The following is a 24,864-nucleotide window of genomic DNA, read 5'->3' on the forward strand; positions in this document are numbered from 1 at the left end:
TTCTCAACCAAGAAGCTTCTTCAGCTCTCATTTAATATTTCTAGGAGAATATTAAAAGGCAAAAATGTGACAAAGGCAACAGAAGTGAGCAAATTCAACATATCACTTGATTCACCATGCTAGTTGGGGTCCTTAGTTGTTCTTCAGCAACATCTTGAAAGTAAATTCCCCATGTCTGTAAAAATTCCCCATCCGTGTAAGTGTATTAATTGGAATTATTATTAATAAAAAGACATGCCTTATTTATGTTTGTATATGGTGTACACCATAAATGGGATTATCAAATTTGTACACTGCCTAGAGTCCCTTTGTGAGATAGATGGGTGGGAAAGAAAGAAAAGAAAAGAAAGAAAGATGGGAGGGAGCAAGTGAGGGAAGGAAGGAAGGAAGGGAGAAAGAAAGAAAGAAAGAAAGAAAGAAAGAAAAAGAAAGAAAGAAAGAAAGAAAGAAAGAAAGAAAGAAAGAAAGAAAGAAAGAAAGAAAGAATGAATTGTGTACAGGATAACCTTAGCATTTGTGGTGGAAATGTTTTAAAAGCCACATATTTAAAAATAATAGGTTATGAATCAGTGGTGAAATTCATTTTTTTTACTACCAGTTCTATGGGCATAGCTTGGTGGGCATGGCAGGGGAAGAATACTGTAAAATCTCTATTCCCACCCCACTCTGGGGCCAATCAGAGGTGATATTTGCCGGTTCTCCGAACTACTCAAAATTTCCATACCAGTTCTCCAGAACCTGCTGAATTTCACCCCTGTTATGAATACTTATGAAATAGCTCTGTATATCCATTGCGAGATAAGACAGGGACACTTAATGTGTCACTTCCTCCGCCAAAAAGATCATAGTGTTTTGTTTTTCCATGTATGGCAATCTGGTTAGATTAAACAGTTAGATCTGACTTCCATCATGGCTATATATGGGGTTGTGACTTTAAATAAATAAATAAATAAAGAAATAAATAAATAAATAAATAAATAAATAAATAAATAAATAAATGTGTGTGTGTGTGTGTGTTTTATTTGTGCTGATATATATATATATATCTGTCGTGAAGCTAACTGCTTCCATCATCTGCCCTTCGGCTCGTCACAAGAGTCCATCACGACAGATATATCAGCCATGCCATCATGCTTACGTGCACGCCCACACCCAAAATTCAATGTGCCCTGGCCACCTGCGCATGCATGCTTGACACTCCTCCCCTCCCCGCAGGCAAGCACACGCAACACCCTCCCCAGGCTCTGGAGGGTTTCCTTAAGCCTGGGGAGGGTGAAAACGGCCACCCCTGGCTCCCTGGAGGCCCTCCGGAAGCTAGAAATGGATCGTTTCCGAACTTCCGGTTGTCCCATTGGGCCTGTTTTTTGTCCTCCCCAGGCTCGGGAGGCTTTCCTGAAGCCTGGAGAGGATGAAAACGGTCCCCTGGAAGGCCGAAAATCAGCTGACTGGCATGCACATGCATGCTGGCGCAGACAGCTCATGTGCCAGCAAATATGGCTCCATGTGCCACCTGTGGCATGTGTGCCATAGGTTCGCCATCACGGATATAGAGTATAGAGTACAGGCTCATGCTGAAACTTTTAATTTTAAAAGAAGCATACTCACCAGTCAACACTCTCATATTGGCCCCATGCAGAGAGCAAGTGACAAAACATCTGTCATGACATCACAACACAGGTCCCAGGAGTTACATATTTGCAGCCAATCTGAGAACATAAAACATGATCATAAGAACATAAAAACATGAAAGGGCGTATTCTTCATCATGACATCATGATGAAGATTTGTCATTTTTTGGCGCTGCAAAAATGCCAAATTAGTAGAAGATGCCTCTGACTTTAATTCATTCTTGGGATTTTGAAGGGACCGATTGCTTTTTCTTTACTCTCTTATTTCTTTGCCAACTATCCATTTATGAGAGCTAGCTGAATCTTTTCTCCTGGATCATGTTTATCCAAAATGTCACATCCATTTTCCCAGAGATCATATCTGGTTCTTCCAGCATCACTGCTCTTTGGAGGCTAGCATGTTACTATCAACAACCTATGGATTCCTACTTACTGACTTCCCTTTTAGTGTTCTTATTCATAATTAAAATATAATGGAAATATAAATTTAAATTAAATATAAATTAATAAAAAGAGGGATTCTGACTTTCTTTTTACTGCTTGCATTCATAATTAAACTTACACATTCATCTCCATGCTTATATTCACCAATTTTACTTAGTAAGATCAGATGGCTTTCCACTTCAACTGAGATCTGTTACATTCTTTTTCTTTTTTTTCATAGTACAAATATCCATCCAAGAAACAGATGTTATGCCTCAAAGGCCTTTCTGAATAGGGCAATTCTAAAAGCTTCTCAAAACTCAGCGACAGCATCCATGGCTGGGCGGGAGGCGGCTCCAAAAGGGAGGGTGCTCTCACAGGACACTCTCTCTGCCCAAATCTCTTTTGGAGAGGCCACGTGTAGCATGCTCCCCTGAAGATAAGCATGTATAATGGATAGGATTGTTTAGAAGTAGATGGTCCTTTACAGCAAATGAAGGCAAATATAGGTGTCGCGGGATAATGTTTCAGGATCCAATCTAAATTGGTCACGGGGACCAGAGGTTTTGTCTTCTGAGTTTTCAGACTTGTGCTGGAGCTCATCCTCAGGGATTTTCTTAATTTCCAGGCGGTACCTTTGTCAGTGTATATTCATGAACTGGAATAGGGCTTAGTAACAAGCTCAGCCAATGGAAGTTGAAACAGCTAGGAGCCAGGACGTGCCTTAAATGTGCAGCTCTGAGTCTGTGCTGAGCTGGGAAAAAAAACTAGTTTGCTGCTCTGAACTGAAACTGTTCTCTCCTCTGCCTGTGTTTGCTTGTACTCTCTACCACGTTGGAAGAACCAGTTTTTGGTATTGTATATTTACTTCATGTGCTATATTATATATAAGGAGAAGTTAATGGATCCTCCTGAATCAGTTAGCTGTGTGTGCTTTCTGGATGTGATTGCTGCATCAAACTCTAACAACCTTTTCCATACCTAAAAGTTAAGTCTTGTAAAGGTTGGTAGGTCAATATCAGAACTTTGAATTGTACAAGGCTGCTAACTAGCCAACATAACTTTGCCACTGAAGCATCTCCTTGTTTAATTCATTATTTATTTTATACTTGAAAAGAAGCAAACATTCATAAAACAAATGATGTAATTTGGAATAGTTCACCAATTATTGCTAAAAGATGGATATCTCTAAATTGCCTTTGGGCTAAACCAGACAACAAAGATAAAAAAAATTTCTATAAGCTGGATTCAGGAAAAGCTGCAAAGATGGTTCTGAGAAACAGCTGCCCTTTAGGAAAAATGTTTCTCAACCTTAGCTACTTTAATATCTGTGGATGTCAGGTTCCAAAGTTCCCCCGTTCAACATGCTTTAGAAGGCAAGACCTTTCCCCAGCTTTCCATATCTTGAGATCAGAAACATGTTTCAGGAATATGCCACTCATCTGAGAATCTCATCAAATGGAACTGCTTGCATTTTATTGATTGCATCCTTCAACTCCAAGGCCAACAGGGTGGTGGAGATGGTGGAATTCCAGGTGAGCTGAAGGTAGCTTTCCACATCCTAGTTTGATTTGGGCATATCTGATTTAGTTGAGGATTCCTCTCACACACAAAGTTATTTCCTACAACAATCCATTGGGATAACACAGAGCTTCAGGGCACAAGTTTGAAGAGAAAACAGAGCATTGCAGGCTCTGGTTCAGATTTCAGCCCCCCCTCCCCCCTTCTGTTACAGAGCAAAAATAAAACAATCAAGAATTTAAACCAGTCATGTCTGGTCTGCCCAAAGAGATATGTGTGTCTGCTTCTAAATGTTTACAAATCACGCAATAGATTGAAACCTCTGGATAACAAGTACATGTATGTTCATATAACTCAAACCCCATTGTCATCTGCATCAAAAGATTTCCACCAGTTTTGCAGCTGTTATTTGAATTTCTTTGTTTGTATTATTTATTTAAATGATTTACAAAGTCAGACATCTCAAAGCAATGACTTTGAGCCCAAATGGCTTGAGGACAGCTAAGTCTTCAAAAGCTTACAAAAGGCTTAAGGCCATCTGGATATCTGGGACTATGGGGTTTAGTGGTGAGTTGCAGACAGTATGCCCTGGTACGGGCGTACCAGAGCCAGCCCGGAGCACCGGATATCGTTTTGGTATGGTGCTTCGGAGGGCTCACCCACCCACCCAAGCTCCTTACCTGTGTTTTAAGGCTTCTGCATTTCCGCGCATGCACATGGCACGTACAGTGCATGGCATGTACAGCACCTGCACGATGCTCTGCGGAACATCTGGAGCATCATGGAAGTGCTAAGACGCATGTGTGCGCACTGCACACGTCCATGACGATGCTGCCGGCCCGTTCCAACCGTACCGGTTGGAACAGGATTTGAAACCCACCAGTGATAGGGTTCTACAGGATAGATGCAGCCTCAGAGAAAGCATGACTGTGAAGTCCAGCACAATGGCATTCGTTGATGAAAGGGACCCCACCTTCCTTGCACCCAGAACAATTGTGTTAGCTTGTTGCCCTAAAGATAACATAAAACACACTTACATGAAGACTCAAAGGCAGCTGAAAAGCAGCTTTGGATCTTGGTAATTCCCCAACAATATCCATGCTGGAGAACCAAGCTGGTTTCTTTCTGGCCCACCTGCTTGCTTATTTGTAATTGCAGGGAAGTCAGGCTGGGGTTTTTTATGAGATGTCAGATGTTCTGCTATGCTTCATCTCAGCCCTGAGTTCAGATGCTCTAGCACAGCGGTGTCAAACTCAAGGCCTGCAGGCCAGATCCGGCATGCGGGCTGCTTAGATCAGGCCCACAGGGCTGCCCTGGAAATAGCGAAGGACCAGCCCGTGGTGCCTCTGCCAGTGAAAAGAGACTTCAGGAGGACTGAACACCGAACTCTATTTTTGCTGGCAGAGAGCTACAGGAGGTTGTCATACCAAAAGTGGACATCGAGCTGGCCATGCCCACCCTGGCCACGCACCCCCAGCTCCCTGAGGTCAAACACAACCCTGATGCAGCCCTCAATGAAATTGAGTTTGACACCCTTGCTCCTGCAGATTCTTCAAGGGAAAAGGTGGCTTGAGGGTTTTTCAGATCCTACCCATAAAGCCAAGGGAAGGTTGTGAGGTGAATGTGACTAGAGATTGCTCTGGTTCCCCTTTCTCTTCAGTGGAGACCAGTTGGATGCAATGGCTTGGGCTTTTTTGTTGGTGGTGGTGGGGAGGAATTGTCTCTGAAATTGGAGTGGGTTCTATACAGTAGACTGTTGCTGCTGTAGAAGTTATATCAATAATTTGCGTCAACTATTTTTATTATTTTTACAACCAATTGCTTGGAGGATTGGGATAAACCAAATTTAAACTGATTTTGTGAGTTTGGAGATTGAGAATAATGGTGAGGTAGAAATCTCCAGACAATCCTGTGGTTCTTTAAAGATTTCCTTTTGATATAGGGAGTGGTGCCCGCCCTCTGGAACATCCTCCCTCCCCTCTAAGGTGAGATATGCACCTTCCCTTCTGGCCTACCAAAAGGACTTGAAGATGGCTCCGCCAGCTGGCCCATAGCCCCAATGGGAACATGGTGTCTTAGTGGTAGTTAATGGGTTAGTCAGGGACTCCAGCTCCTCCCCATGCACAGTTTGTTCCCTTCCTTCCCATCCTGGTTAATCAAATTTTATCTGAACTTTTAACCACGCAGTTCTTATTTATCATTTTTCTTTCGTTTGTAATGTTTTATATGGTATTTTAACTGCATGACTATAAGCTGCCTTATCGCCTTGGCAAAACGGATTGCATAGAAGTCTAATCATAAATAGTATTTATAAAGTCCAGCAAGTAGCTGTTAATTTACACCTAGCTGGAGAAACAAAGGGATATTCTAGATGTAATTTCCCATCTTCACAACTTCTCCGCAGAACATTTAAAATTGGCATTTACTGCCAAGATTGAATGTGTAAGTAATGCTTAGACACTAGGGGCTTGGCAGGAGAATGTAGTTAAACTCTTTTATAAGATGAAGATAAAATGGGAAATCCATGGTTGATTACTGGCTGTAATTACTTAGAACAGCCTGCAGCAACTTAATTGTAATGACCACAGTCCCTCTTCTTTCTGAATTTATTACCAGTTAATATCAGCCTCCTCCATTTTAGCTGCCTACAAAACAAGGCCTCACTAGGAATTACTCCTGGGGGAAGTTAATGCAGCCAAGCAACTGAATAAAATTTCATAGTTTTCTAGAATGGGCAGGTATGGTGAAACTGTTACCGAGAGGATAATATACACTTAATTAAATTGGGTTAAACTAATGTTTGCTGGGAGAAGCATTATGGAAAACACTTGTCTGTGGATTTATTAAGAAAACCTGCTAGTTTCTGTTTTACCAAATGGGGATTACAGTCACAAAAATACAGGGTTAGAACAGTCATGAAGAAGATGCAAGTCAACACCATGGCAAACAAGCTAACCAAAATCCAGTGATAAACAAGCATTTCCAATGTATATCTTTTAAAAGTTTTCCCAAGGAAAAAGTAAGATGAGATATTTCCTAAAGGAACAATTTCTTATGGATATTGAGAAGTAATTGTGAAAGCTTTGCCCTTTTTTAACAACATGGCATTAGGTCTCAGTTTAATCACAGTTTATAATTTATTTTATAAGTCACAATAGACTGGCTTCATAAAACATAGGAAATCATACACCATGATATACAAATTATACTGGTCAATACACCAAGCTAGAAAAAACATGTCACATTAAATCATAATACAATATATGAATCAGACCATTCTCTCATGATGCTAACCTTGATGGAGTAACTTTGGAAAAGTGGGCTTACTCTAGTGGTGAGATTCAAATATTTTTACTACTGGTTCTGTGGGCATAGCTTGGTGGGTGTGGCATGGCTTCATGGGTGTGGCATGGCTTGGTGGGCATTGCTGGGGAAGGATACTGCAAAATCTCCATTCCCTCCCCACTCCAGGGAAAGGTTACTGCAAAATCCCCATTTCCTCCTGATCAGCTGAGACTCGGGAGGCTGAGAATAGATGGAGACGGGCCAGTCAGAGGTGGTATTTATCAGTTCTGCGAACTACTCAAAATTTCTGCTACTGATTCTCCAGAACTGGTGAGAATCTGCTGAATACCACTTCTGGCTTACTCGTTGCCTAACTGAGATGAGAAGCACATTTAGGATTCATATATATTTGCTATAGGTCCCACTCATATGAGGTCCTATTCCAGACTACTTAATCACTTGATTTCTGATACTTTTTCTCCATGCTGTCTGACATTAGTCTCCATAGCAGATTGAGATACAAAAGGAAGCGACAAACATACTTTGGTGCAAAATATGCACCATTCTTGATAGCTGAAGGTAGAAGATAATATTACACTTCTCTTAAGAATATATAGTAAAGAATCTTTACTACGGTGTATTAAGAATACAGTAAAATTAGGAGAGAGAAAAGCAAAAGCTTTGGTTATGAAACTTTTTATGGATTGGCAAGAGCTAACCCCTATTAGAACAGTAGGGTAGAAATGGGAAGTGTTTGCACAGGGCAACATTAAATTCAGATCATCAATCATTGTGTCATCTCTACCTTCTCTTTCCCTGCCATAATCTTCTGAATTAACATACATCTCAATAGTATTATCTAACTACAGAAATGAGTGCATGATGGTATGTTTGTGTATATAGTAAATTCCCTACGTAGTCTTCAAAGGAGATCAAATGGATAATTGAAGTCTCATGTTTAGCATGTAAGTTCCTAATCAGGTAAACTTTCTTGATTTCTCAACACGCATTAAGTCTGATATGCTGTCCTATAAACATTTTTTTTCACTGAAAAACAACGATGATCTCAACGTCGGATTGCACTGGGTTGCATAGCAATGATGAATATGAGCCGAATATGGAAAAGCAAAGACATCAGCTTGGCAACCAAATGTTACTCCTCTCTACTGTGTTCCCCATAGCTACATTTGGTTGCAAAAGATGGAATTTAAAAAGCAAGACAGGAAGAAAACCAGCTCTTTTGTATGGTGGTGCTGGAGAAGATTCCTTTGTATTCCTTGCAAGGGGAAGCAACAAGCGAGGACTAGAGCACAAAGCACCAAACATATCACTGGAAGGAAAAATCACAAAGCTGCATCTCACTTATTCTGGCCAAGTCACACATGGGAATTCATTGGCGAAAGCAATTATGTTTTGAAGAGTTTGTAGTAAAAGGAAACCAGGCTGCCAAAGAACACAATGGCTGGACACCATCAAAGCTGACACCAGCCAGAGCATAGAAAAACTCAAGGAAGTAGTGCAAGATCGGAAGATGTGAAGAGACCTGGCCCATAGAATCGCCAAGAGTCAAACATGACTGAATGGATAACATTACGGGGTTTGGGATATAATTTCCAATGTACATATTCTCAGATTTATCATGCTCAAAGTTGGTTTATGCTTCCTTAATTCAATTATTTGGGATTTCTAAAAGGAAGGATTGTTCTAGTTTGACACTACATAATTGAGGACAAGTTTTAAGATCCCATTACTAATTGTCCAAAGCATAGAATTTACATTTAATTTGAAGTGAATTAATGTGCACAAAGTCACAGCATATGACATATGGATGTGATACTAGATATCTATGGTATAGCTGCCTTCATTTAACGGATTAGTTATTCTGTTCAGGTGTTGAACTAATGTGGTTTTTCCCCCGACTCTAGTTCAGGGGTATCAAACCTGCAGTCCGCGGGACAAATATATCATGCACTGGCCCCGGCCACACCTTAACAAAGGGGAAAAAGCTGTAGTATGTCATGTGATGACAACATGTCGCAAGTTTAACACCCCTGCTCTAGTTTGTCTCCTAATATTATTTAAGAAAGTGACATTTCTCACTTTGGTAGTGCCTGATATTTGTGCAAGTGAGGGTTCTTTGTCTCCAACATTGCAAGCACTATATTTGTGGCTAATGCTCCCACTATGAACACAACTGATAAATTAGTCCATGTGTGTTTTCAAGGACCTGTTATGACCTAGGCTTCCCCAGCAGCATGAAGCCGAATCCTCATCCCTATAAACCCCTTTTATTTAATTTACAGTGAATTCCTCTCCAGCAAAGTCTTTCCTCTCCCATAGTCTTTCCAGGTAGTTCACAATTACCAACCTTTATCAGGCTTGGAAAGCGGCCAGGCCAATATCTTTCAGACGCTACAATACTTGGCAAAAATGCAGGAATGAACTAATTGTCTCCTGCAAACACCACATCCTTTTTGCTCCTCTTTTATTCCCTTTGGGAGGGGCCATTCACCATCCACCTGTGGCCTTACTCCCAAGTCGACCCCTGTTCCTTTGCTGTTTCCTTTGTCTGGCAACTCTGTGTATGCACATATTGGAAACAGCTCCAGCTGTTCATCTGCCTCACTGATGTCTGACTCCGAAGGCAGCTGACCCTGGCCCCATCTCTGCCTCAGACCCAGAGCCCTCATCAAAGCCTTCCACAGACTCCAGGACTGGTCCATGTTCCTCCTCAACCTCCTCAGTGTGCGAATCTGCTGTCGGATCTGCTGCCAACAGGATCTTCACATGCAATTACAATGGAATGCAATGTGTAAAACTTGGATATATTTTAATACATAAAGTATTGTCCTATCTTCATTTATATGAGCCAGCAAGGAGACAATGTTCCTCGTAAACAAGTATTGATTCTGTAAAGACATCCATTAGGACAGGACATTCTGCACATTATCAGAGGCTAGATAAGGTCTTCCTCTGTGCAAACACCAACATGTACTAGCAAGTACCAGTTACCCATAACAACCTTGTGAACGTGGCTGGCCTCTTTAAATCATTCAAGGAGACTCCTTGAGGCTGGGTAGGCTGTTTTATGGTGGCCTCTTCCATGCTGGTCTGTCCCACACTTCCCTGTATACGTTTCTTGTTAAGGGTTGATTGCATCTGGCTTTCCAGGCAATTCAAATGCCTCCCCTGGGGACTTCCTCAAGCAGCTGCTTCATTGAAAAGATTGGTTCAGCATAACTCTGGCAGCTGTTAGCCCCAAGTGAGGCTTCTGCTTGCTCAGAAAGAGAGATCGCTGCAGGCTGCCAGTGCCAAGAAGCGATGGTTAGGGCTGGTTTTCCTCCCACAGGCTAAGCAACTGCTTATTTATTTCACAATAATGTGTGCAATTCTTGATACGCTGTCCAAATGGTAACGATTACACAAGTAATTACTTTATATGTGTGGAAAGATTCACTTAATGGCATTAGGAAGATGTAATGGATATCTGTAATAAAGATTGAGAGGAAATTGCTTATGATGCAATTACAATAGATCAATTGTGCAATCGGTTCAGATTTACTGTCAGGCTAGCTGATTCAATGGGAGATATGCAGACACATCGCCCCTGCTTAAGCATTACCAAATGTTCAATTTCCTCCTTAGTTTAATGAGATACCATTATTTAGCCCTTTGTGTCAGAGCAAGAATCCTGCTTATAGCTTAGAAGTAACAATCACACAGTGTAACAACAAAATAGAGAAGAGGAAACAGTTCTAGGTACACTACTCTAAGCTCCCTGGATAAATCATTGCATGAATACACACACACACACACACACACACACACGCAGAGCGTATGGTATATATTTATATTTGGTGAAGTTAGGAATATTGGAAAAAAAACAGCTGAAGCAAAGTTCAACAACACAGTATTCCCACAGTTGCTAGCCACTCAGAACATTAGCACACTTCCTTTTTCCTGCTCATGTTTCACAGTAATTGGTATTCAAAGGTAGACTCTTTCCTATTTATTATATGTTGGAGTAGGCGTAAGGAGATTTGAGTTCAGGTTGGCCCTTGATGACTAGCCTTTAGCCTCACTTATATCCCTGGGTTATTTTTTATGGGGTGAAAACCTGGATGAAGAAATGCTATGTATATCCCCCTGAGCTTCTTAATGCCAGTGGAATATAAATCTGATTGCTACTACTGTTATTTTTCCTAATAGATATGAAGTAATGTACTATTACAGTACTAACTAGCAGGATTTTTCTAACTACAGTAATAGTGCTGAAGAAACTATTGGGAGGGTAACTGCAACAGGGCAATACTTTGGATCTGCTGCCCAGTTGACTGAGGGGGCTGCGTCTTATAATGTTTTTGATATAGCTGCTTTGAAACTTTTGGTTTTTTGAACATATGCATGCATGCATGTGTGGAAGACATTTCTGCTAGGATGTTGAAGCTCTGAGTTCATGAAGCATCCCTTTCAATGTTTTACATAAGACGCTGAGCTTGTAGATCAGGAAGATCGGCAGTTCGGCGGTTCGAATCCCTAGAGCCGCGTAATGGAGTGAGCTCCCATTACTTGTCCCAGATTCTGCCAACCTAGCAGTTCGAAAGCATGTAAAAATGCAAGTAAAAAAATAGGAAACACCTTCAGTTTAGTCATGCTGGCCCCATGACCACAGATACATCTTCAGACAGCGCTGGCTCTTCGGCTTTGAAATGGAGATGGACACTGCCCCCTAGAGTCGGGAACAACTAGCACATATGCACGATGGAAACCTTTACCTTTAATAACTGGATGCACTTTATACCCTGTATCTTTCTTATTTCTCTAATCTAATTTTAAAGCTATCCAAGTTGGTGGACATCATTATCCTAGGGTAGTGAATTCCAAAGTTTATTTACATGTGATTTGAAGCACATTCCTTTTACTGTATTGAATCATCATTCCATTGAGCTCCACGAGTTGATGCCAGATTTCAGTATTACGATGGGCAGAAGGAGAGACAAAAACAGCTCCTTATTTTAATTTTCCACAACATGGTGGGAATTGGGGCATAACACTTGCTTTTATTTAAGGAGTACCATTTTTAACTTGGCATGCTGTGGTGTAGGCTGGCCCTCACTTGCACACTTCTAATCGGATTGATTGATGAGGTGCCATCAAGTTGGGGTTGACTTTACATAGATTTCTCCATGACAATCTGTTTCTAACCACGTCATTCAAGTCTCTCAACAGTGCATCCATCACCACTGTAACTGACTGCATCTACCTTGCTGCTGGGCATCCCTTCTTCTCTTTTCTTTCCCTTTTGCCAGGATTATAACCTTCTCTAGAGAGCTAGGTCTAAGCATAGTGTATCCAAAGTAAGATAATTTGAGCTTGGTCATTTGTGCTTCGAGCTCTAGACTGATTTGTTTGATATTCCATTTGTTTGTTTTAATTGGCTGTCCTCCATATTCTCAGGAATTTTCTCCAATACCAACGTTCAATTCTTTTAATTTGCTGAAAGTAAAAGAAAACAACAGCTTTTTCTACAGTAGCTGAAAGAGACAGTCCTATGAATTAAGATTTGATTTCAAGGTTTTTATAGATAACGACTCATTCTTTAAAACATCCCCATTTCAAATCCACCTAATGTCAGGAGAGAGAAACACAAAAGCCAATAGGCTCATATAAAACAGCTTAAGATATTGCATCTGAGTAAACTGGATTTGCCTTGGATCCATTGAACAAAATGCTTATCAAACTGGAAAAAAATGTCATTTTCCATTGTACAGTTGAAATTCCACACTGCATTTGTTGCCAGAAAAATCAATCAAATGATCCAGGGCCCTACATCAGTTCACAAGCAGAATAAAAGGTTTTGGATAGATATTAGTGGTTGGGGAGTTATTTTCTGGAGCATGAAGTTGGCTTCATTTGGGAATCATCCAAAATTCCTTGATAAATGATAAGAGTAACTGCTTCTTCACTGTTGAATTTTATGAAGCTTATTGGCAGGCAGCAGCACCTGGCATTGGCTCATCTTGAAAAGCTATTTGGCCTAATAATTGGATAGGAAAACATCAGGAAATGCCTGTAGGTTAGACTTTAAAAAAAATCCCTGAAAAAGGAATGGCAAACCAATTCAGTTTGGTTGCTAAGTAACCTACATTAATGTGTTTAATCTTTGGGAATTTAGTTCTGCAAAAATACCAAAGTGAACACTTTTCTGTTTTAAATGCATGACTCTTATATGCATTTGGAATTTGTCTTATGAACCAAAGCATCTTTTTGACAAGTAATCTTGGAGCACAAACGTGTTGAACAGCAAAGGCATTAGAACACTTAAGTGCTTGGATGCTTGGACATAAATGTTGATGAGAGTGCCATCATGCGGTCTTTGGTGATACTGCTATTGTGATTAACTGATGCTCAGCCTACTGCAATAGCTAGAACAAACTAGTTGTAGTAAATGCTGAAGTCTCTTATAATTTAGAACCTTAAAGGTAACATTTAGCAATATTTAATTGTACAAGTAGTCCTTGGCTTACAATCATTTGTTTAGCAACTGCTCAAAAAGTTACATACAACCAGTCCTCACACATATGACCATAACAAAATCCCTGTTAAATGATCAACATTCAAGTGCTTGGCAATAGATATGTATTTCCCATGGTTGCAACATTCCAGGCCTATATGATCACTTTTTCTGATCTTCCCAAAAGGCTTCTAACAAGCAGTCAGTGACGGAAATTGAATTTGCTTAACAACTACATGATCTAATTAAGAACCACAATGATTCGTTTAACCATCATGGCAAAAAAAAGTTATAAAACTGGATGAAATTTACTATTTCACTTACTAATGGAAGTTCTGGTCCTAATTGTAGTTGTAAGTCAAAGACTACTTGTACACAAAAGTTCACTGGCAACCAATGCAACTCTTAAAGGAGTTATGTTACGTGGAGTGAAAGAGAAAGCAGCTATAATTCCTTAAGCGTTCTCAATCAGTTGTAGACCGGGCGTCTTCAAAACCTTCCCTATGCAAAACACATTGCAATGCATAATCTATTTAAGAGGTGATCAAGGCATGAGTTATTGTGAATAGGCCTTTCTGATCCAGGAATAGTTATTACTGGTATGCAATATAAAGTTGTGGAAAGGTCCTCTGGATGGATTGGTTTATGATTGATTCCATGACTTTGCATTTGACACAACACAAAGAGATTGGTCTGTAATTTTCAACTAGGCTGGGGTCTCCCTTTTTGAAGATAGGGATGACCATGGCTAGTGACCATAGGTTGGGCAAGGAGCTGGTCCTGAAAGGTTTTTGAAAGATTATGCTTAGAGATTCTGCTATGGCAGTGGAAAGCTTCTTTAAGAAGTAGGCACATAGCCCATCAGGTCCAATAGTTAGAGATGGTTTTAGGCTGCATAGTGCCTTTTCAAAGTTTTCTTTTGTAAAATCGATATGTATTAGATCGTTGTGATTAGCTGTGATACGACTGGGAAATGTGGGGCATGAGCCATTGCTGTTTACAAAGTGAACCAAAAAATGTGTTAAAGAGGGTGGCTTGAACAGTTTCATCATTACAGTCTTTACCGTTGGGTTCTTTTAGGAGTGGGCAGAGTTTAAGAGTGAGCTGAGTTGTGAATTCAAGGGAACCATTAGACTGTGAACTGTTCCAAACCAGTGGATTTGATCCTATACAGAACCAACAGTGAAATATACCTGGCAAAAACCAAAAGCTACTCAGTGGTGTTGGAATTGAGCCTGAGTCTGTTCTTCCCCATCCAAACACTAAAAGCCTCTTGGCAATCAGACAGCATTTTGACCATGTATCCTACTCTGCCCATGGTAAGGTTGTACAGCTGAGTTTCATTAGCTTACTGATTGATACTTGACATTGTGTCCCTGAATAATTTTGTTCAGGAACTTCATGCAGAAACTAAACGCTAAGTTGAAAAAAACTCAGCCTTCTAGCAACTAGAACCCAGCAACTAGTCTGGAAGGAAGAGGAGAATCACTGAAAAATACTCTTCCTCATTCTCAATCCCTCAGAGAAAATCCAGACGTTTAGTATGATTCATAGTATCAAAGACAACGGAGTGATAAAAGAAGACCCAGAGTTAAATTCCACATGAGCATGCACGCACACCACTCGCACAAATGGAGCTGTGTGCACACACTCGCCTGCTGTATGTGCAAATGGAGCTGCTTGCATGCATGCTTACCATTTGGGGACCTGTGAACTAGAAAGAGTGATTAGTTTGAACTCAGTACCATACCCAAGATAGTAACTCATCTAAAAAGGCTCCAAATAATCAATTTCCTGGAGTGGGACGGGGGCTTTGCAAACACAATCTCATTTTCTTTACAACTGTGTCCATAAAGGATCCTGACAGCAAAGAGAAAGCTTTATACACAAAAATGGAAAGATATATTAATTTCCACAATGGAAGAATGTTTGGAGAAACTGATGGAACTAGCAGAGAGGGCCAAATTAAATGCTTTAATCAAAGAAAAGAATACATCTCTATCTGTAAATAACTTCTGGATTTTTGCTTGAGGCAGAAAAAAATTGTTGACTTTGGGATTTACTGATTAGACAACGGTTTTGGGATTGTTTGTTTTTTGTTATAGAAATGGCAATTATATACCAAGTATAAAAAGTAAAAAAGTTGAGGCTGTAACTTTATTATGTTCATTCTACTGCGTTGAAAAAAGTCCAAGGTTAATGCTTTTTTCTTCCCCCTCCCATCATCCTACACTTTTCTCTTTCCCTTTCCCCCCCTTTTCAATTTTCCCACTACTTTCCTTTTCATTTGTATTTTATACTTTAAAAAGTTTAATAAAATTGTATTTTATATATGAAAAAGCAATTGGGCCCATAAAAGTTGGAGTCTGCTCAATAGCTCTCCAAATTAACTGAATGGAGCAATGGTTCTTGAATAGTTAAGTGCATTGTTAGTTGAGAAGTCGTGTCTGACCCATCACAACGTTCCTCCAGGCCTTCCTGTCTTCTACCATCCTCTGGAGTCCATTTAAGTTCACGCTAACTGCTTCAGTGACTCCATCCAGTCGTCCCTTTCTTCTTTTGCCCTCAGCCTTTCCCAGCATTAGGCTCTTCTCCAGTGAGTCAAGTGCACTGCAGAACTTCATTTTTCAGTATTCGTAGAACCAACTCCTTCTTAAAAGCACTTTAACCCAAAGCTATTAAAGTTCTTCTCACTGATTTATATTTTGTGTATGTTTTGTACTGTTTTCAACTTCTCAGTTGCCTGAAGAATTTTGTTTAAACATCCACATTCACACCTATATTAACAAAAAGTGGAGCATTTTATAAAATGCTAGCCCCACCTGGATCAATTCTCAAAACTAGATTTAAACATTATAATTATTCTTTTCATTAATCCCTGATGGAAAAAATCAAGACAGATTACTTCAAATTACACATCTATGTTTTTGTATAAGTAGGGTGCAGAATAGGTGGAAATAATTTATTTACTGTCTCCAGTAAGAAAGGACAAGATACTTGTGGAAGTGATTCTTCCCAGCTTTATCACTCCTTTCCCCAGTACTTAGACAGCTGTGAATTGTAACTCAGAATTACAAATGATGGGTGGATTATGCATTAAAATTCCAGACTTGAGAAAATAAAAAAATGGGAATAAAACCAGGGGGACCCTGGGGCAGGATATTAGGAGAGACCCATCCTTGAAATACCATAATGTTGCCTTAAAACCAATGCACATTACTAGGCTGTTGATTGTTAGTATTCTCTTCATTTCTTAAAACCCATGTGATGTGATGCTATGGTTTCTAAGGTTCCTAAAGAGAAGACTAGTAGGTCCTACATACACAAATATTATATCCAGTTGGCTCATGTAAATATGTATTTATGGATGTTTGGACATCCAAAAAAGTCAGCCATGAGTGAAAAGACCAACTTGATCCTCCGCACAGCATTTCTGACTTTATTTTATCGCTTCTCTTGTTTTCATGCCAGTTTTATGCACCCTCCCTCACAACTTTTCCACAATATTGGCAGGATGCTGAGCAGTGATCATTCCCAAATAGTTTGGTCTACTACAGGATGACAGCATCAAAGACAAGTTTCTTTCTCTCTGACTTGATGGTTAGAATGGAAAATAATAGCAGCTTCATTGATAGCTATGCTTCCTGCTGGCAAAGATACAGTTAATGCTTGCGGACATAGTTCTTAGTGTATTTTACAACTAAATGTCTCCGCTTTTGTTACTATTTAAAAAAAACAGGCTTCGATGATGATCATAAAGTAAATGTCTTACTTATTCTGTGGCCAGAAAGCCACCATGTTTGACTTGGCTCCATCATCTAGGTGTTAAAGGAACACTGCTGGGTCGCCCATAATATTCAAACAAGTGAGCCTTCCATAGATGCTCTTCAGAACTGGAAGCATAAAGATGTAGGGTCTGTAAAGAACAGAGCATAATGCCATTATGTAACTGCATAACTGAGAGGGCCTGAGATATGGCTACAGATATTCTCTATTTTTGTCCTGACTATTGATGTTAGAGTGCCATGCCAGCTGTCTTAATTATGCTTGGGTTCATATTCAGCTTTTCCTCAACCTTCATGGCTTTGGATCCTTATCAAACCTGTTTACATCTTCCTCTTGTGCATTGTGAATGGGTTCAAAGATACGTTTCTCTTACTGCATCAGAGCCATGCATGGATACCACTTTCCTGTGTAGCCACTATCCAGCTAAAACTCCTATTACTAACTATATTAGAAAAATGTTATTCTGCCCTGCTCAAAAGCACAAGAAATAGTGCACCAAAATTCCCAGGTCCAGACAGCTGGTGTGAGAATCATTATTACGTTTTTGTTTTTCATTCTTCCTTCATCTGTTGAAAAAGTTCTTCCAAAGAACATCTGCCAGCCCCATATGCTCCCACAGGCAAAGAGTGTGATTGCTACCTTCTTCTACTTCCTCTTTAAAAATAATTCAGCAGCAAGATGGGAATGTTGGTCATAAATTAGAGCAAAAATATTGTATGGGTCCTGTCCAGAAGTTGATAAACAGCAGGGAAAGTTTGTGTGTGTTTGTGCACAAATCCTATGAAATGGCTATAGTTCTAACGCTGTTTCATATACTAGCTGGAGAGCCATTCCACCCAGCCCTGTCTTAATATCACCCACTGTAGATGACCAATCAATACTCAACTCTCCAGCCAGTCAAGTCACTCAAGACTCAGTGGTGTCATCAGGTCTGGAGATCTCAGAAAACTGCAAAAATATTGATATTGTTCTTACGTAGTTCAAAACCTGCTCCTCACATAATCTTTTTAATTTTGCATTTTTGACATTTCAATTTAGAACAGTTTGTTTTAGTGACTGTTCAGTTACAGCGGCACTGAAAAAGTTACTTGTGACTAGTTTACCCACGACCATGGGGTAAAACTTATTTAACAACTGTCTTGCTTAGCAGTGGAAATTTTGGGCTCAAAATTGGACGTAAGCTGAGGACTACCTGTAGCGGGGCGCCATTAAATCCCACCCTTTGGGAAAACATATTTGCTCTCAAAATGAATATTAATTTGTATTCTGAAATATATCAAATATCTGGAAAATGTTTTCAGAAATATTTTTTAAACATTTTAATGGGCTTTTTAATGGGCTTCTTCAATTCCGAGATTATCTTTACAGAAAATGCAATTACCAATTAATGAGGAAGGATTTGATTTTCAGAATCTGAAGCTCTTGTCCCATGTTAGCCATTAAAGCTGGGCCACCTTACAGGATTGTTGTTATGGAGAAAATATAAGGAAGATGATGTTTGGATGTTTGTCACCTTGAGTTATCTGTAAAAATAAAAAACGCAGGAAATAAATGAATAAATAAATAAATAAAATGAAGCATATCTATAATCAAGTATTAACTTCTGGATTGAAGACTTGAGTACATTTGCTACCGATAGTGGTTTGCCTATTGTAGAATTTGTATATGTGTATGTATATGTATCTATATATATGGAAATATGGGACTCATTTACACAAGTACAGAAAGTGTAAAAAAAGCATAAGACAAATAAATGTATTATACACACACAGGGGTGCGCATGCACACACACAAAGATGCAAAGATACACAAATATTTGTATTAGATAACTATATATAAACTTGCAACGGTTTTGTTCTAACCAGTCTGTGTCACTTGAAACAGCGTTTGTTTACATTAATCCAAAGTCTGACCTAGCTCAACTTGGCTTGTGGCATGAAATCAAGTCTCTGCGAGTGGCATTACCAAGAAACAAAAATTTCAAACTCTCATCTAAAAAATTGTTGGCAACACGGAGTCCCCGGTGTCAGTTAATTAGAGTTTGCGCTACGAAATTAAATATCACCGGAGTAAATCAGTACTTGCAGTATGAAACCATAGGTCTCTCTGCGAGCCAAACCAGGTACCGTGATAGGAGCAAGTCTCTTTTTAACAACATAAAACCCGCTTCGACGCTTTCATACCACGAAATCTACCGTGGTGTTTAAAAACTATTTTACGAATCGTTTGCCGTATAAAAATACAGTTCAGGCTGTAACAAACAAAACGTCACCCCAACAGAAACCTATCAAATACAAGCGGCCGTCTCAGACAGTCGCGCGCCTATTCCAGCGTTTACAATGTGCTGATCCCGCCCCTCTTTCCTTTTCCGTACCAATCCGGACGCAGCGCTTAGCTAAAGTTTTCTCCGAGAGACGACCGCGGGGAGGAAGAGCCGCCCTTTGGGCCTCGCGTTGTTGCGCGCGCAGCCCGATGCCTCCGCCCTCCTGCCATTGCTCCTCCTCCTCCTCCCCCCCGGTCTCCCTAAGCCCCCCCCCCCGCCCCGCCGTCCTGGCTATTTCGGGTCACTCCTCCTTCCCGTCTGACCAGGGAGGCCGGACTGTAAGCGCGGACCGGATGTTCCCGGGGAAACCCGGAGGTATGGTTCCCCTCCGGGCGCCCGGGAACCGTCATGGCGTTGAGGCCTGACTAGGGGGAAGATGAATAAGGGCTGGCTGGAGCTGGAGAGCGACCCCGGTGAGTGAAGGCGCCCCTGCGAACTCGGGAGGAGGAGGGGGGGTTGGTCTCCGGAGGGGGGCGGCGGAGGGGCTTCCCGATGGAGGGGCGAGGGGGGGCGGTGCGGCGGGACACCTACCGACAGGGTGTGGCTGTGTGTGCAAGCAGCACCGTTACCGCCTTCCGGGCTCCAGCGATCCCACTTGGGGAAGGAGCCGCTGGGCCAACGGGGGGGAACCTCCGACCTGCTCCCGAGTGGGTGGCGGTCTCCCTGCGAAGTTACGAGGAGGTTTGCCTAGGATTTGGGGGAGAGAGGGAGGGAGAGTGAGTCCTGTTGTTAATGTTTGGAAATTGTGGTTCCTCCTCTTGGTGTTGTGCAATGGACTAAGGTGGGCAGGCTTGCTTCTTCCCCAGACGATGACAACATGTATAGGATCTACACATATAGGATATTACATATATACATACATATAGTATATGGCAATATACATAGGATCTCTCCACTGCACGAGTCAAAAAGAGGGTCATGACGCTGTAAAGCACTGCACACCAAAACAACTGGACACAAGAACAGTTTTTTCCCCAAACACCATCACTCTGCTAAACAAATAATTCCCTCACCACTGTCAAACCATTCACTAAGGGTGCATTACTATTAGTCTTCTCATCGCTACTATCACTCATCTCCTCCCACTTATGACTGCAGGACTGTAACTTTGTTGCTTGTATCCTTACGATTTATATTGATTGTTTCCTAGTATGATTGGATTGCTTATTTTTACCCTATGACTATCATTAAATGTTGTACATTATGATTCGTGACAAACGTATCTTTTATGTACACTGAAAGTATAGGCACCAAAGACCTTGGGTGTCCAATCACACTTGCCCAATAAAAAATTCTATTCTATTCTATTCTATTCTATTCACCTGTAATTCAGACAAATGATTGAATCCAGCCATTCGTTTGATGTTTGTCTTCCTTCCAAAGGAATTGTGGATCACAATTAAGTGGGCTGCATTGTGTGTTTGAAAGGTGTACCTGTTTGACCTCTGTGAGCACCTTGGTTTAGGCCCACCTGTCTGTTTTATCCTAATAGAAATGTGATAAGATAACCAGAGGCATACTATTCAATAGTGAAAATAATTTCTTAAATGCATTTAAAGGTAAATAATACTTTCAAAGTAATTTTTATAAAGTGCACAGATGTTTTTATTTGAAAATGGTGATCGGGATCGTTAGTCAAGACTCTGTTGGAAATAAATACTTTACATAGAAACAGCTCTATGTTATTGTTAAAGACAATAATAATACCATAACACGAGTATACATTGCACATGACCCGTCAAATGCGCGCACGTCAAAAGTGCGCCGACAAAACCACGCCGAAAAAACAGCGAGGATGAAATTGCGCCCACAGACGTGCGCCGATAAATGTGCGCTGACGAAAGCACGATTAGGGTTAGGGTTAGGGTATTGTTTTTGCGTTGTTTGTTGATGGCATGCTTTCGTCAGCGCGCATTTATCGGCGCGCTTCTGTGGCCGTGATTTCGTCCTCGCTGTTTTCTTGCCGCGGTTTTGTCAGCGCGCTTTTGTCGAGCGCGCATTTGTCGGTGAACCTACATTGCATTGGTAAAATTTAAACGTTTATTATATTTCTCCATTATCTTACACAAACATCTTACTTTCTTCTCAACGTAAGAGTCGTATAAGGGCCATCATCTGAGCTAGGCAGATTTGGATACTAATTTAGATATGGTACAGTTGAGTGACTTTATTCTTGACCTATGCTGAATTGGCTCAGAAAGTAAGCTGAGGATTATGTGGCAGATTCCTCCCCCCCCCGCTCCCCGAGCTGATCCAATATTGACAGTATAGGAATAGACAGCTCCAATGCCTCTGGTCATTCTCCTTTTCTACATCAGATTTGACCATGATGTTGTGTATCTGAATCATTCTTCAAGTTGCGAATCATTACTTCACAAAAGACATGACATTAAATATTTTTAAAAATTAAAATGAAATTATCTTGCTTTGGTAATACTTTAGTGCCAGCTAGGCCCTCCTAAAACAATAACTCCTAGATCACAACTATATTTCACTTTCTAGAAGTAAGGGATTTGGTAGTACTTATTGAAAAAGTGACTTGTGACTAGTTTTCCCACAGCCATTGCAGCAGTTCTATGGTCATGTGATCAAAATTTGAACACTTGGCAACTGGCATGTATTTATGACGGTTGTAGTGTCCATGGTCATGTGATCACGTTTTGAAACCTTCGGATAAGCAAAGTCAATGCAGAACTCAGATTCATTTAACAACCACATTGATTCACTTAACAACCGGGCAAGAAAGGTCATACAATGGGCCAAAACTCACTTAATTGTCTCACTTAGCAACATAACTTTTGGACATAATTGTCATAAGTCAAAGACTACCTGTATACATGAGAATTAAGTTATAAAGAAGCCAGGAACTAGTGAAATGCCAAAGCTGTGGTTCAGCTAATCATAATGGCATACTATAAAATTTAAAAAGCACTAATCAATATAATTTTCTTAGAAATGACTGATTTCCATTCACTTTGAAAATGTCCCTGTACACTTCTCTGCAAAGTACTATAAATAGTATAATAATAAAGCTTCAGGTTTGGAAACTATGTACATATATTTGATCTGATAAGATTCCTTATACATATTCTAATCAAGCTCCCATCCTATCTTATATGCTGGCAGTGGGGAGAGCATCAGTTATAAAGGAAACTGCTACTATTTTCTTGACTCTAGAGTATACATCATCCTTTGTCCTTTTCCCTGCATGTTTAGGCTGTTTTTGAGATCAGGACTTACCACATCACCTGACATAACCTGAAGGCAGCCAAGGTTGTGTTAACTTTATTAATGTAGTCTGACTTAGGTGATACAGGAGTTGCATCTGTCATGATACAAGATGTGTGCTGCTCCACTATATAACAGCTCACAAAAGAAATTCAGTATTTGTTTAACTGTAATTATAGCCCCACCCAATCCTTATGGACTCTGAGGGAATAACAAAAAGATAAAAGAAGGGAGCAATAACAGAATAAATAAAAATAATTAATATACCAGTGAAGTATTGTGTCAGAACATCTCATACATTGCCTTATGATAAGATGGGTGGCCAATACATTTTATGAATAAATTAAGCTATTCTACAGGCCAAATGCCCACTGAAATAACACTTCTTTGGCTAGTTTTGGAAATTCTAGTAGGATATACGTTGGAGAATATGCTATGTGTTGAAGTATCTCATTTAAAAGGCTGGTTTTTACCCTCATCCCAGGTACCTCACAAGAAAGTGGGGCTTGCATTATTTGCTTTTTAGGACCAGGTGATAAAATTGGGGTGGGTGGGTGGGTGAGGGAAGCTAGCATTTTGTCAGTAATTGAAATATTTCTTGAGTTGTTTTTATCCCAGATAGTTATTTATGGAGCTGGTTTTGATTATGCAAGTGGGAAATGAATCAGGGCTTACTTAAATGTTTTTATGAAGATGTCCTGTAGAATTTATAATCTTGATTTTGCATTGGTGCTTGTAGTAGATTGATTAGAGTGAATTATAAGCCCCAAACTAATTTTATAACTAGTATTTTCCAAATAATAACCTAACAATCTTCTTTCCTCTGGTCTCCCCCCCCCCCCATTACAGGGCTCTTCACACTCTTAGTAGAAGATTTTGGTGAGTATAATCATATGATCGTATATTAATCAGTTCTTGCTTTTTTTTTGGTATACTGACTCAAGGTTTATGTTTATATAGGTGTTAAGGGAGTACAAGTTGAAGAAATTTATGATCTACAGAGCAAATGCCAAGGGTAAGATTTTGGCTGTTATACTGGCTAGAAAAAAGCAAAGTATCCTTCTGAAGTAATGACACAGTCCAAAATGTATGAATAATAATGGAGATGTTGGAATGTTTTGGAAATTATTCCATTTCTGTCAGATAAATGTGATTTTTGCATTTTGCATTGATTGCATTTTCATCAGAATTCTTCCAAGATGCTAGTTATGAAACAAGACCATAAAGCCCTACATAGCATAGGGCCTACTCCCTGTGATGTTTTTCCAGATGTAGGAACCAACAGGGTTTGTGTGTTTGGAATCCCTTTGATTAAACAATGTCATTCATCAGACCCAGGAAATGTGCCTTCTCTTTCTCAGCACCAGCCCTTTGGAATGTGGTTGCCCCTGAGATCTATGGGCTCCTCCATAAAGGCATTTTGGAAAGCCTTAAAGACATAGCTGTTCTCCTAGGTGTTGGGCTAAGGTAGTTGGAGGCCCTGTTGGATATGTCTGTTTGTGTGAGTGTTGGCCAAATTCGTCAACAATTTCTCTTTTTTCCTGTTTCATTTCATATTTTGTCTTTGTTTTATATTCAGTCACCTAGAGTCAGTCTGGAATTAGATAGTGCCTAAATTCAATAAAAGAAAAACAAACTAAAATGTTTTATATTATAATTCTAAAAATCCTCACCTAACTCTTTGTGCTCAGAAAAGTTGCAGTTCAGTTATCTAAATGTATTAGTTGGCTTACCCCAGAAATTTCTCAGACTAATGTCTGACTAGAGAATTATTGAATGTTGAATATGTTTGTGAATAGAGAATTATCCTTCAAAAGTGATGGATTACATATTGCAGAATTGTTCTTTTCAGACCTGTGTATGGATTTATCTTCCTTTTCAAATGGATTGAAGAACGTCGGTCCCGACGGAAAGTTTCTACTTTGGTAGATGAGACATCAGTGATTGATGATGACATTGTCAACAACATGTTCTTTGCTCACCAGGTAAACTGATCTGAAAAAACAAAGAACGGCTTGTTTTTTGCTCTTGTGTCCTAATCTCTGAAATGGGAAGACTTTATAATTGAGAGATTGAATTTAAAGATGTTATCCTTATAATGCGTAATATGCATTCTGTTTTATATATAATATTTTTAACACTTTGTTGGTTTTACT

The 24,864-nt window shown here is 40.0% G+C and overlaps 1 protein-coding gene and 1 long non-coding RNA gene across 9 annotated transcripts in view; one reads left to right on the forward strand and one right to left on the reverse strand.

Moving 5' to 3' along the window:
- Nucleotides 1–20,330, reverse strand: LOC116502961. 7 transcript variants are annotated; one of them, XR_004254625.1, is made up of 5 exons: nt 20,012–20,330; nt 18,539–18,680; nt 17,144–17,287; nt 1,606–1,706; nt 1–40 (listed from the first exon to the last, which is right to left on the reverse strand). It is a non-coding gene; the product is annotated as an uncharacterized LOC116502961 (long non-coding RNA). The 7 variants fall into 7 exon arrangements; XR_004254629.1 differs by lacking the exon at nt 20,012–20,330 and adding an exon at nt 19,532–19,614; XR_004254630.1 differs by lacking the exon at nt 20,012–20,330 and adding an exon at nt 19,284–19,484.
- The window catches only part of BAP1 (BRCA1 associated protein 1), a 21,374-nt gene continuing 16,226 nt past the window's right edge, over nt 19,717–24,864 (forward strand). The window contains exons 1-4 of one of the 2 annotated variants that reach the window (XM_032209023.1): nt 19,717–19,893; nt 23,558–23,587; nt 23,669–23,723; nt 24,561–24,693. In XM_032209023.1, the coding sequence (XP_032064914.1) occupies nt 19,857–19,893; nt 23,558–23,587; nt 23,669–23,723; nt 24,561–24,693 (255 nt within the window). In that variant the 5' untranslated portion in view covers nt 19,717–19,856. The remainder of the gene's footprint in view (nt 19,894–23,557; nt 23,588–23,668; nt 23,724–24,560; nt 24,694–24,864) is intronic. The other variant, XM_032209022.1, reaches the window with a different exon arrangement.

This window comes from Thamnophis elegans, chromosome 2 (genome assembly GCF_009769535.1).
Source record: "Thamnophis elegans isolate rThaEle1 chromosome 2, rThaEle1.pri, whole genome shotgun sequence".
In the NCBI taxonomy this organism is placed as follows: domain Eukaryota; kingdom Metazoa; phylum Chordata; class Lepidosauria; order Squamata; family Colubridae; genus Thamnophis; species Thamnophis elegans.